The sequence below is a fragment of the Molothrus ater genome, chromosome 27, assembly GCF_012460135.2.
Source record: "Molothrus ater isolate BHLD 08-10-18 breed brown headed cowbird chromosome 27, BPBGC_Mater_1.1, whole genome shotgun sequence".
NCBI lineage: Eukaryota > Metazoa > Chordata > Aves > Passeriformes > Icteridae > Molothrus > Molothrus ater.
This window is the reverse complement of record NC_050504.2, coordinates 1,215,723-1,229,999: the sequence shown is the minus strand read 5'-3', so window position 1 is coordinate 1,229,999 and position 14,277 is coordinate 1,215,723. Positions and strand designations below refer to the sequence as shown.

General features: G+C 46.6%; 1 protein-coding gene across 1 annotated transcript in view; it reads left to right on the top strand.

Annotated features, from left to right (window-relative positions):
- GPATCH8 (G-patch domain containing 8) overlaps window positions 1-14,277 on the top strand; it is a 55,425-nt gene that overhangs the window by 33,011 nt on the left and 8,137 nt on the right. The window contains 3 exon segments of the mRNA XM_036399154.2: window positions 1,996-2,063; window positions 2,503-2,589; window positions 6,666-6,809. Of these exon segments, the coding sequence (XP_036255047.1) occupies window positions 1,996-2,063; window positions 2,503-2,589; window positions 6,666-6,809 (299 nt within the window).

Here is a 14,277-nt window from a genome sequence, read left to right as displayed (position 1 = left end):
GCAGTGGTAATTTTTTATTTTCAGACTGAATTACTCCTTTGTCATCAGTGCACCAATGTTAGGCTTACTTTCTCTGTTGTAGCCATCATCCTTCTGCTTGGTCTTTCATTTTCCTTTCCTTTCCTTTCTTTATGCACACTTGTCTGATCCTTGTTCATTAAAGGGTATTGCTAAGAAGGGATGTTTCTGTTTGTGTTAGAACTGCCAAAATCAGTTTAAACATAAATTTTTAATACTGTCCAAACTTGATTTTTTTCCCCCAACACGATGGGCACTAGCACTTGCTACTGCAATTTCCAAATAGATTTTGAATTAAAAAAAAAAAAAACAACCCAAAAAACTTTGACTGCCTTAGAAGGCAAAAGTACTGATGCATTGTTTGTGTACAGGGGTTTACCAGGCCAATGAGGCTGCATCGAAAGATCTCAATTGCTGGAGAAACAAAACAAAAATGAACCAAAAATACCCAAAACCAAAACAAAAAAGAAAAAAACTTGAAAAAAATTTGTACAATAAATTGTTGGCACTTGGTGCCAGCCATTCCATTTGAGTTCACCACTTACCAGTAAATCCCTGGCTGAGACGTTATGAAAGTGATATTGCACCTAGGAAGTCATTTTTATAACCTGTCTTTAATTTGGTCCTTTTGCTAAAAATTGCAGTCACTGCTTACTGTATTATACCATTGGGCATAAGAGAAACCTTGTCAAAGATGAGCCTTAAATATCCAAAGGAAAGCTCAGTTCCAAACCATTTCAGATCAATGTGATCACTACTTTTGGACCTGATGGATACCTGCCTATCAAATTCCTGGGCATATCAACAAAACCATAAAGCAATGAATTAAATGGATTTATTTCTGAATAAAACCACATGTCTGTACTTTAAAGTTCAAAAGCCCTTCTAGGGCTGTGTTTTTGGCAGGAATTATGACTGATGCTGGCAAAGAGTTCACACCTATCCAGGTTTTCTGAGGTAGTTTTAAAGACTTTAACCTTTTGCACATGTGGATGGCAGTGGAATATTTCGGCATGACTCCAACGTGTCGATCTTTTAGCCCAAAGGTATAATACCTGTGTATGTGTGTATAACAAAAGAGTTGTTTACACCAAACAAGAGCAATAATAAGGGAAGTAAACATTCTGTTTTTTCACTCAAGGTTTGCACTGGAGAAGGTAAGTACTTTGTCAGTGGGTTACATCACAACCACCAGTGCCAGTTGTGATGTAAAAAATCAAAATAATAATTTAAAAAAAAAAAAAAAAGCTGTGGTAGTAAAGTGCTTGTCTGCCCCATTTTGCTTTGTTTGGCTGGTTATGAGTGGATTAAAGATATGTTTTTAAAAAAAATAAATCTCCAGCATAGTTTGATTAGTTGAAAGTCAATTTTCTTCGCAACCAGTCCTTTTCACAGCTTACAGGTGACACGGTGGGGCCAGAGCATCGCTCCAGGGCTGGGGGAGCAGGGACCCACCCCTGGCCAGCCTGGGTGGTTGGGATGGGGAAGTTTGGCTTCTGTGCCATCCTTCTCCTCAGCATTCCTTGCTCGTGGGGAGGGCAAAAGCTGGTGGGAAGGAGGCTTCCACATCTCTTACAGGGAAGTTCTAATTGATTATTCATGAGCTGCAGCAGTGAAATGTCATTAGCAGCTTCTTCACTCTTATGGGAAGATGAGGAGCCTGATGTGGAAGCCTTGAGGAGAAGGCTCAAGTCCTGTTATCAGCCCTGACCTAGGGCTGGTCATGGGGGACCATTAACCATGAGAAGCTTTTACATGATCAGTTAATGTTCACAAAAATGCATTTATCATCCTGGGTGCCACTGGGAGCTGGGCTCAGGGTTGGCTGTAAGCTGTGAGAATGGCTCGTGTTTGGTTCACTGTAGCTTTCTGGTCTCTGCACTCCAAGGCAAGATCTCTAACCACCCAAACCCAATGTGTACAGTGAGCTGTGGTGCTGGGCTGCTGCTGACCCCTCTCTGTGTGTTCCTCTTCCAGGGAGGACAGATCCCATCCCCATCGTTGTCAAGTATGATGTCATGGGCATGGGCCGGATGGAGATGGAGGTGAGCTCCCCTCACCCTGCAGGGCCTCTGGGGAGTGGGAGGGAAAGACATTTACAGTGAGAGTTTGTGCATCCAAGGCAAAGAGCAACTTGCTCTTGAATCAGTGCAATAAGAAAACACTTGTCTGCCAAATGCATCCTTGTCTGCAAAATGCATCCTCTGTTTATCCCTGTGAGCCCGAGTTCTGGGCTCTGGATGCCCCCCAGAATCCCTGGGCTCTGAGGTTTCCCCTCCCCAAAGTGTCATGGGCCTGCCAGAGCCCTCCACATCAGGGGGATTAATGACCTGTTTTACACTTGGGGTGACAAAGCAGGGAAAGCAAAGTACAACTTGCATAGATTCTGTTTCAGCTGAAGTTGTTAAGTTGTGCTTTCTGGTAGATTTGATTGTGCAGTGTATTTATGGACCAAATTGCATCTCTTTATTTTTTTTCCAACAGCTGGACTACGCCGAGGATGCCACAGAGCGGAGGCGAGTGCTGGAGGTGGAGAAGGAGGACACTGAGGAGCTGAGGCAGAAGTACAAGGTACAGAGAGAGGGGAATCAACATCAGAGCCCGTGGGCTGGTTGGGAAGAGAGCTCTTCTGATGGGGCTGAGTTCTCCTGGTTCTGCTGCAGTGATGGTGGTAGGAATTCACTGCTCTTGGGTTTGGTCACTGTGGAGGTGATTTATATTTTAACACACTGGTTATTCACTTCCTGGCATCAACCTTCCTGTTTGTTTGGCTGCTGAGGAGCCCCAGGACAGCAGCAGGGCTTTCTCCATGTGCTTTGCTCCTGCTCTGGAAGGAGCAGTCCTGGGGTGAGCAGGACATGTCCTTCCCTACACCAGGGCTGCCAGATTTTTCGAGTGAGCCTGCCAGGTCAGGACAAAACCTGCAGGTGTAGAGGGGCAGTTACCAGCTGGGGGAGGAGCTCTTTTGTTGTACTGAGTGAGGAGTGAGCAGTTCATTGGGATGTTATTGCATCAATCCTGCTTGCTTTGGAAGGGTAGGACATGACTCCAGCTTGGAGAAATTGATGGACTGGAGCTCTTTGGAAGAATTGTTCAGGCAGCATTAAAAAAAAGATAAATTCTGTATTTCTATGTGATTTACAAAACCTGTGGGGTTATTTTGTAAGCCAGGGGCTGATAAAAATGAGCTGTTGAGTGTGACATGCAGGAGCATTTTTGGATTAGCTGTCACCAGGTTCTCTATGGAGACATGGTCTCTGCTCATCCTTTAATCCACTCTTCTGCTTCCCAGCCCTGCAGTCCATCAGCTCTGAGGAAAGGCTGCTTGTTCAATTGTCCAGAGATTTGGGGAGTACCAGGGTTGAGGAAGAGCCCAAGACATCCAAATGAAGTGTCAGTCTTGCATAAATTTTAATTATTTGAGAAATAATGGGAAAGTAGTTTCAATGCCATTAAAATTAAACAAAACCTCACCAAATCTAAAATTCCATTTCCCCAGTTGAACAGTTAATTCTTCAGGCAGTTTGTTCAGCTATGAAAATTTATAGCCTCCTCTCCTCTTTATTTTTTTTTTTTCTTGAGCCCTTGACTTGCTTGGGAAGTGAACTGCAGGTGTTGGGGTACCCAGGGGGCTGTGGATTCCCCATCCCTGGGAAGGTTGGATGGGGCTTGGAGCAGCCTGGTCTAGTGGGAGGTGTCCCTGCCCAGGCAGTGGGACTGGGTGAGCTTTAAGGTCCCTCCCAACCAAAATCATTTTGTGATCCTGGAGTTCTTGGAGTTTACAATCATCTTTCCCAACACAGCCCAAGCTCTCTTGCTCTGAGACTCTTTTCTCTTCATTCCCTCATCCAGCACAGGTTTTTTCAGGAGCTCTAGCAGGAGCAGTAGCAGTCTCTCCCAGCTCCAGTGGGTTTTTATAAGCTCAGTTCATCCTTATCCCCTTGCATTTTGGTATTAATCTGTTCAAAATCTCTACAGCCATTACTTTTTGCTGCTCCACAGGAGTCCATTATGTAAGTGCCAATGGCAGTGCATCCTGATCAGCCATTCAGGGAGCCTCAGAGAATTTCAGATAACTCTGCAGCCAAGAAGTGTGCTTTAATTCCCTTCTTTTGTACAAATTCTGATCACTCAAATGCCTGGGTTTCATTGTTTAGCCACAGGATGCTTGCTCAAATAAACCTACACATGGCACAGGAAGCCTGTCTGGGATTCAGAGGAACTTTCAACGTCCGTGTTCTGTGGAGCTCACGCTGCTCTGTTTTGCTTTCTTGTCTTCCTGGGGACCTGCCTCAGGCTCAAAACTCCAGATTTGTTGATGTTTTTCTTTTTTTTTTTTCCTTGTCAAGGGCATCTGGTAATTGATGGAAGCAGGAAGTTGCTTCCTTTTTTATGTAGAAGTGCTTGAAATTGAAAACAATCCCAAACATGAGCACTAACATTTTTTAGATTTTTTTTTTCCTCTCCTTGGGTGTTGAATTTTTTTAATATAAATTTTATATAATATAAAACACGCTCAGTAATGTTATTTTAATGCCATTTTGATGTGGTAACTAGGAGATAAACCATATTGCCTTGAACAAGATCTGAAATACAAAGGAAAAACCTTTCAAAGTTGTCTGTCTTAAATGTTTGCAGCCTCCTCTTGCTGAGGAAGGAAGCTTCCCATAGGAGATTGTATTGAAGATGGAAAAAAAGATCCTTAAGTGCTTTTTCTCTAATGTTAGGCTGTTTTTTTATATAATTTCTCTTTATTCCAGTTGAAATGCCTATGGTCAATGGTTATATGGGGAGTGCTGCAGTGAGTACAGTGGGCTTTGTGATGAAGCATTTGTAGCTGATTTTGAGTAAAACCTTCACCTCCTCAGGGTAAACCTTCCCCAGAGAGCTCGTGAAGAGTGGTGATGTTTTATTAATTCTGCTGGGGGGTTGTAATTGATATAGCCTGGCAAAAGGGAACAGCTGCCTAACCCCGAGGTTGCTGTGTCCCAGCATCAGGCTCCGTGTCTCAGAGCCCTCCAGGTGTGCAGCAGCCCTGGGGACAGCACAGGCTCCTTCCACACCTGGATTTCCAGCCAGTGAAGCCACCTGAGGGACTGGGATTTCCCCAGTCCCACAGCTCAGTACATATTCAAAAGCTGGAACAAAAGAGGGAAGGATGTGGCTGTTGCCAGGTGAGACACCTCATCTCTGCCTGAGGTTTGGTTTTCCACCTGTGCAGGTGTTCAGTTGTAGAAGGGGAAAAGACCTTCTCAGCACCCCAGGGCTGTTACCCCTCCCTCACTCCCATTTAATGCAGCTCCCTGTGCCCACTGCAGTGTGCTGAGCCCAGCCTGAGGGACTGGGAGTTCTGCTCCTGGGAATATTTCACTGGAGTGGATTGGGCTCAGCAGGCTCTGAAGGGTAATTCCCAGCCAGAGCCATGTTCCTCCCTCCTCAATTCAGGCAGCCAAGCCAAGATCAAGCAGACATCTCTTAGCACTCCAAATGGAGCAGTGTCAGCTTCAGAGGTGTAAGGTTCTGTTCCCAAGGCAGGGATCCTCCCAGGTTTGATGCCAGTGATGCTCTCTGGGTTAGCTCAAGGCTTTGAACCTCTCCTTGGAGCACAGACAATCCAGGAGGCACCCCTGAGGCAGAGCTGCCTCACCCCATCAGCACTTGTTTGGAGCAGTCTTCTTTTAGTGCTCCTTCTGCTATGACCAGGGGGTGTTCAGTCCTTGTGGGGCCCTTCCAGCACAGAATATTCTGTGATTCTGGCTAACAAATAGCACTGAGGTTGGCAGCTTTGCAAAGTTCTGGAATCCCACCTGTGAATTTGCAAAGGCTGCTGGGTTCAATAAGGCCAAGTGCTGGGACCTGCATTTGGGTCACAGCAACCCCATGGCAGGTTCCAGGTGGGGGCAAAATGACTGAAAAGCTGCACAGAACCTGGAGGTGCTGGCCAGCAGAGGCTGGACACGAGCCCAGGTGTGCCCAGGTGGGCAAGAGGCCATTGGCACCTGTCCCAGGACTGGGGTGGCAGCAGGACCGGGGCAGTGACTGTCCCCTGAGCTGGCACTGCTGAGGGATATCAAGTGCTGTGTCCAGTTCTGGGCATCTCATTATAAGAAGGACACTGAGGGGCTGGAGAGTGCCCAGAACAGAGCTGGGAAGGGTCTGGAGCCCCAGGAGGGGCTGAGGGAGCTGGGCAGGGGCTCAGCCTGGAGCAAAGGAGGCTCAGGGGGCCCTTGTGGCTCTGCACAGCTCCTGCCAGGAGGGCACAGCCAGGGGGGCCGGGCTGTGCTCCAGGGAACAGGGACAGGAGCAGAGGGAACGGCCTCAGGGTGGGCACAGCAGGAATTTCCCCATGGGAAGGGGGTCAGGCCTTGGAACTGCCCAGGGAGGGTTGGAGTGCCCAGCCCTGGAGGTGTCCCAGGAAGGCCTGGATGTGGCACTCAGAAACTGGGCTGGGGACAAATTGGGCATTGGGCACAGGTTGGACCCAGTGATCTTGGAGGTGTTTTCCAACCTCAGTGATCCTGTAATAAATATAATCAATGTACACAAAGTTTTTATTAAGCACTATTTTTCCTTTAAGGACTAACCCATCATCTTCCAGGCTGTTCTACAGAATGCTTAACAGAAGCAATTTTTTGTTAATTTTTCAGGATTATGTTGATAAAGAAAAGGCCATTGCCAAGGCTTTGGAGGACCTCAGAGCAAACTTCTACTGTGAACTCTGTGACAAGCAGTATCAGAAGCACCAGGAGTTTGACAACCACATAAACTCCTATGACCATGCTCACAAGCAGGTAACCAGTTGTAGACAGCACAGTTCATCCATTTTTTGTTCATTGTAGTGGTCTTGTTTGTGGTTAATACCTGGAGTTTCCCTGGTGTATCTGTTTTCCTTACTGGTCCTGGAATAGGTGTTTTATGTCTCTGGGTAAGATTTTTATGCCCACCATTCATTTAAGAACACAAAACAACAGAAGAGCCCCAAGCCCCACTCCATGGGTGGCATCAAGGAGCCCCATTTCTCAAAGACCCAGGGGCAGGGATAAAACTGAGGGATGAAACTGTGCTGGTGTAAAACTGAGGAGAGTACACCTGGAGGTGGATGGCTCCCAGCTTGCTTTGGTAGAGCTTTGGGGAGTGATGGTTCCCCAGATTTTATTACCTGAGTCTGTTCTGTGGAGTTACTGAAAACAGACTAGAAAATAATGGGCTGTATCAAAGGAATCCTAAGAAAGGAGCATATCCCCAATTCTGTAATTCTCAAGAGAAGGTGGGTTCAGAGTGGAGCTGGCTTTTTTCCCAAGCTAGGGATGTACTGTAGTGTCTGCAGGGTGTTTCATGCTGCACAGTAAGTAATGGAAGTTCTTGTGTTAGCCTGATCTGTTTGACCATTTAAGCTGCTAAATGAGATGTAACTGCACAGCAGATAGCAGTGTTGGGCTCCTCCAGGGCTGGAAGGGCTCAGAGGAGGGGTTTGATGTTCCTAATCATAAATTCTAACAACACAATCATCAAAATGCTGGTAACTCGTGGAGGATGTGCTGTGGAGCTTGCAAAATAGCAGTGAAAACAGCTTAAAAACAAGACTGTGGCTGTAGAGTATGATTTTTGTTTGTGTGTATTAAGTGTAGAATATGACAGAGAATCTGCTTTGAGCTAAGGGAGTCTGGTCAGGAATTCTCATGTCAGGGCAGATGGGCTCTGTGAAGAGGAGTGGTTTGGTAGAATCAAGAGCAGAAATTCATTTTTTCCCTTGGTTATTGGGCAAAGGGGTGGTTTTGGCCAAGCTCAGTCGTGACACCTGAGAGCAGAGAACTTCCTTGGAAGGTCTCCATCAGTTTGGCTGAAACCCAAGTGCAGTGACCTGCATTTATATGGGAGGTGGCAGGACCTGTTTGTGTCACATTCTTGGTGTGCTGACACCATGGGATTCCGTGAGCTGCTGGAGCACTGACACGAGCCTGGCCAGGCTCTGAGCTCTTCCAGCAGCTGCAGATGCTGTGGAGGAGGAAACCAACCTGTGGAAAAGGAGTCATCAGCAGGAGTGGCCTGAGAGAAAAATATCTTGTGTGCACACAGGGTGGGGTCATCTCATCAGGAGAAAGAACTTGGGGGTTGCTCGGTACTGCTGATTATTTTGAGAGGAATTATGTTCTTGGATAATTCCATCTATTGCAGTCACTTCAGGCAGGCTTTGGAGAAAATGAGCCTCCAAACTCTGGCTGCATCACCCAGCATTAATTTCTAGTTACAGAGGGATTTAAACAAAGAAGCAATCATGCTTTGCTTAGGGAAAAAAATTGCTTGTCCAGCTTTGTCGGGCTGAAATGTGTGTGACCCCGCTGGGTCAGCGTTCAGGGAGTGAACTTGAAACCCCTGAGACAGAATGAAGTGAATTTGCATAAGGAACTTTATCTCTGCTGTGCTCCCTGCTCCAGGGAGGCTCACACCCAGCAGTCCAGCCTGAATTTTAAAATAGTTAAAAAATAAAATAAACTGTGCTTTTGATAATTTGCACATTGATGTTTTATAGTTTTTCTCTTTGGAGAAGAAGGTGAGGTTATAGAAAGGTGAGCTTAAAGTTTTTGAGGGAAAACATGAACTTTTCCCTAAAAGTAGGCCATCAGTTGGCTTTCTTGGAAAGAAAGGCCATTACAGTATCTTAGTTACAACAACCCAGCTTGGTATACATCATCTGCAAGATTTTGTTGTCTCAGTGGTAATTTTTGAGGCAACAGAGCTCGTTTTTGCTTTTTTCTTGGCTCAGTTTCCACAGCATTTTTGCTTTTAAGTATTTTTAGTTCCACATCCCGCTGACGTTGAAGTGTTTGGTTATCCCTCTGTGGCTCTGCAAGCATTAGGCTGTCCCTGTAAATAGATGTTCCATCCTCAGATCCCTTTCCACTCCCGAGTTATAAAGACACTGTCTTGTATTCCAGGAAGGAACTCGGGATTATTGCCCAACAGGGATGATAGGTAAGTGTATTGATCCCAACCGGATGAATTTTGGACCCACCAAAATTGTGTCAACACCAAACAATTAAAGGGGAGGCTTATTCTCTTTACTTCCTGCCTGTCCTGGTTTCATAGACTATTTGGCTACATCTGAATCAACCTCAACACCAAGTTTCTCCAAAAGGCAGCATTTCCTTACCTGGGAAAAGATCCTTGCATTTATTCTCCCAAACCACTGGCATGTTGTAGCTGTTGTGTTGGAAGTGTGCAGTGTTGTTCTGGAGCTGGTTTTAATTAGGTTGATATTTGATGAGAAGTGCAGCTGTTCTAAGGAGCAGTCACCCTCTGGTCAGCACATGGCCTGTCCCTCTCAGGGGACTGCAGGCAGCTGGAGTGGGTGCAGGTGGCCCTGCAGGAGGGACAATAAGCTCAGTTCTCTCACACACCCTGCAGTGAGCAGCTGGAAAAGGCTGATCTCACAACTTCTTGTACTGCTGCTGATGTCTTTAATGATGGTTTTTTTATCTCTAGGATTTTAATCTAGGAGGCCTGGTAGGTTATGAAGGGCTCCACTCCTGATGATGCCCAGTCCTGACAGTCAGCAGAGTAATAATTAATAATAATTAACAGAGAGAAGGTGGCAAATGTAGAAAGAAAACTCCTGCAGCTACGAAGGGGCTTGGGTGGTGAAGCTGGAGCCAGTGTATATCCCTGGAAGTGTTCAGGGCCAGGTTGGACAGGACTTGGAGCAACCTGGGATAGTGCAGGGTGTCCCTGCCCATGGCAGGGGGTGGAACAAGGTAATCTTTAGATCTTTTCTAAGCCAAACCAGTCTGTGATTTTTGTGCTGCTCTCCTGCAGATCCACAATGTCCTGACCCTTGGCAGCTCCCACAGTCCTAGAACACTCTGGATTCAGTGGGAATGTGTCCTTAAGGCATTACACCTGTGAGGGCTCTTTATTTGCTTTGGGATTTTGACATTAAGATAAAGACCTCATGTTAGATTTGTGTGAAGAGGAGTGTGAGCCCCTTGTCTGGGTTGTGCCCAGTCTGTGTGTTCCTGTCAAATAAACCTGGATGTGCAGGGCCCAGCACCTGAAGCAGCCTGCAGAGTTATGGTTGGAATTACCTTGTGTGTAAGTTATGTAGCATTTACAGTCAGCTTTTACTGTGGGGGGTTTTTAACAACCCAAGAACTTGGAGAATCTCCCACCATCACCTCGTTCTGCTCGTGTGCCTGCTGAGGGCTGAGCTGTTTACTGAGTCACTGACCCAACAGAATCAAAACATTCCCCTTCTGCATTGCCTGTGAAAAACAAACGTGTTCTGAGTGAACCTGTGCCAGGTTCCCTGGGAGAACACAAACCAGCACTGAAATGCAGATTTTATGTAGCTGTTTTTTCTCCTAAGTACGTGGTGTTTTGGAGGTGTAGGTGATTAATTCTGCCTAGCTTCTCTTTGTAAAAGGGCAAAGGGAGTGTATTTCATAAAGAAGTTCTTTGGGAAAGAGGGTGGAACTCAGAACTGAAAGTAGAGATGTGCAGTTCTCTTTGTGCCCTAATTAGCTGCATCTTTGCTTCTCATGCTGAGGGGGAGGGATCTGTTCAAGCACAATAAAATTACCAAGACAGTCACTGCTGGGGTGGAGGAATACTCTGAATGCAAACCCTGAACTTTGTGTTTTGGGGAGACTTGAGATTCCCAAACCTTGGGCCTCCAAGCACAACTTGAATGGAGAAGACTGAGGAGGGAATCCCTGAGGTACTTGGTGTTACAGGGGAGGTTCTTCTGCTCCAGAAATGCTTTGCCCTCAGAAAACCCACCAGTTACCAATGAAGAGTCTGCAGGAGAACTGGAGAGGGACTTTGGACAAGGGCATGGAGTGATAAACCAGAAGGGAATGGATTTAACTGAAGAGGCAGTAGGTTTGGGTTAGAGATGATGAGGAAGTTCTCCCCAGTGAGGGTGGGCAGGCCCTGGCACAGGGTGCCCAGAGCAGCTGGGGCTGCCCCTGGATCCCTGGCAGTGCCCAAGGCCAGGTGGGACATTGGGGCTTGGAGCAGCCTGGGCTAGTGGAAGGTGTCCCTGCCATGGCAGGGGTGAAACTGGACGGGCTTTAAGGCCCCTTCCAACCCAACCCATTCTATATTTTTCCTAACCCACCTAAGAAAAATATTGATTCCTTCTAGGCAGGAAATTAAGATGAAATAAAGCAGCATTTGCAGGCCATTTCCCCTCTGTTCTTTTCACTTCATTTATAAGCGTGCAAAGAATGTTGATGACCAAAGATAAGCCAGGCTTGTGTTCCCACTTCAGGAAAATGATCAAGGTTCCCATCCTTTGAGCTTCTGTTTCATGGTGTTGTTCAGTCCCAAAAGCTTTTGGGGCAAAGAATCAAGCAGACATCAAAAAGTTTAGAAAGCAAGAAATCTGCTGGCACAGAATGAAAAGTACATTATTATTATTATTTTATTTAATGTGGGTTGGCAGAGAGACATGAGAACAATGGCAAGGGAGGAGGGGGCTCTGATGTCATGGGTGCTGCCTCCTGCCTCGAGCCCCAGAGGTGGATCTGCTTTGACCAATCTCAGTGTGAGGCTTGGCATGAAAGTCTCACATCTTCAGGTCTGGTGACAATGCTTTTGTCTTGTGAGAATAACAGGGGCTCTTTCTGCTCTGCACTTTCAGGCAAAGAATGTCTCTCAGTGGGCCTCAGTTCAGTGGTGCTGTGTGGTTTTGTCAGGTTAAATGGAGAAAATCCAAAATCCATTTGCTGCTGGTCCTGAGCCTGTCAGGCTCTGCACCCCAGCTGGGTTCTGGGGAAGTCTTACCTGGTACCATCTCATCAGCAAAATCTGGGGTGTGCTGAGTTTCCTCATGGCCCTGAGGCTGCCAGAGCTCCAGGAGTGCTTGGACAGCCCTCCCAGGGTGGGGTTGCTGGGTGTCTGTGCAGGGCCAGGGGTGGGACTGGATGATCCTTAGGACATCCTATGATGATCCAGTGATTGTCCTGTTGCAGCAGTTCCTGACTCCTGCTCACCCCCCTGGATTTCCCCCCTTTGCTGAGCCTGGGTTGGGCTCTCAGGAGCTTTCCAGCAGTGCTGTGGTGCAGCTGGTTGAAGCTGATTTGTGAGAACTGGAAGGTGCTGGTGGTGTTTGCCCGTTTGGCCTCTCCTGAGGCTTGCAGGGATTGGGAGATAATCCAGCACTGTGGGTCTCTGTGCTGCAGAGCAGAGGCAGCTGCAGATTTGATACCAAACCTGCTCTTTAGGAACTCAGTTTGCAGTCCTGTGGAACTGCAGAGACCATTTTGGAATTTTGTTAGGAAAACTTAAAATACAATTCTTTGTTCCAAAGCTGAGGAGGGTGGCAGCTATTAATAGAGGCCAGGAAGGCTGGAGGTAGTGAACTACTGCCTACAGCATGTGGAAATGTGGAGAAATTTTATGTAAGTGCTGGTGATTTGTGTCACTGCTGGTCACTGCAGTGTAGCCATTCTGACAGCTGAAGTAATAATCCAGCAAAATATTCCTTGGCTTTATGGTCCCCATGCTCCTGCAGTTGGAAAGGGTGTTGCTGCTTGGATAAACTGCTGTTTCCTCAGAAAACACACTGCCCAGGGAGAAAAAAATGCCCCTTAATTTTGAAATCTTGTAATAACATGAAGCATGTGTTTGATTTAATACAAGTTTGGCTCTAATCCTGTTGAAAAAAAATCATTGTCCTGCTAAGCACAATGGGAAGACTTTAAAAGGGAGGATTCACCCCAAAAGTCTGAGTTCCCAGGGCTCCTTGTGGAGGGGAGAAGCTCCCTGAGGGTCGTTGAGTTAAATCCTTGTTGGAATTTCTCCATGGTGCTGGGGAAGGGGCAGTTCCATGCACCTCCAGCCTCACTCACACCCACACATATACTGTGGTCCAAAAAGTCATTTAGAGGTTTTTGGGGGATTAGAATAACACTCTCCTCAGGATTAGATGGAAATTTCTTTAGTGTAAGTTCAGCTTAAATATCTGTTTGGTTCAAATTACTAAATATCTGTTTAGTTCAGGTGATTTCCTGGGCAGGCTGAGACCTGGAAGTGTGTGAGCAGCATTTCAGTGCTCCTTGTGCTCCCTTCACCTGGTGAAATTATCTTTGGATTGCTCCTTCCCAGTCAGGACTGGGGCGCAGGGTGGGCATGGCTGTAGTGACCTGGTTATCCACTCTGAGGGGATGAATCCCTGGATTCAGTGACATATTTGAAACAGTGAGGAGGGGAGAGTTACAGGTTATTTTGAAAAGTTCTGGGTATTTTTTGTTCCTGCAGCAGGTTGTTCTTACACATGAGCAGTGTGGGCTCCTGTTTTCCCCCTTTCCCTCCCCCAGGATGCATTTAGGGAAGGTAATGCAGTCCAGGCAGGTCTCTTGCACACCTGGAGTCATTTCTGGCTATAGATCTGTTGGTTTAGGTCAGTCTAAGAAGCTGAGCTGTGTTCTGTTCAGTATTTTGCATTTCCAAGGAGCTGGCACAGTGCATTTGTGAACTTTTCTATCCTGTATTCCCCAGCAAGACTCTTTTTCCTCCTGACTCCTGTGTGACAAAAAGAAACTCAGCCTTGAGATCTCTTGGTCCTTTGAAAACCAGACCAACTCTTCCCCCATTTTAGAAGTACCAAATCCTCAGCGGTCTTGACACCAGGGCCAGTGGTTTGTCAGCCTCAAGGGCCCAGGTTTGGGTGCAGCTGGGAGTTGCTGTGGTGCATATTCTGGATTACAGTGCTTTGGGGTAGTTCATTTGCTTCACACCTCTAAATTTGAAGTGTTGAGAGTGGGAGGTTTGGGGGAGCAGAGACACACAAAGGTCAGCATTTAATAATGGGCATTTAATTCTGTCTGCATTCAAATTGCCATGTAATGGAGGCAGGAGAGCCTGGGGGCAGCTGCATGTTCCCAACAGCTCTGAGCCCAGTTTGTGTCCTGGGGGGTGATCAGGACCATGCCTGGGGCACAGGGGGCTCTGAGTGCACCATTGCACCTTCCTCTGGGGAGGAAAAGGTCACAGTTCATGTCTGGTGTAAATAGCTGGGTCATACTTTTTTCCAAATGGGTGAGTGATCTCGAGACTTGGCATCAGCCCCCATTAAATAGTTTTGTCAGCTGTTGGTGGCTGTAACTTCCCAGAGCATTTCAGACACACTTTCAAAATCAGCATGAAAAAGCTGATAGCATTGCTCAGTCCATCTATTTTATTTTTTTTTTCCTTCCTCTTGGAAAAAAATTTCCTCCTCAACATTTAACACACACCACAAAACCCTTGAGCCCTTTA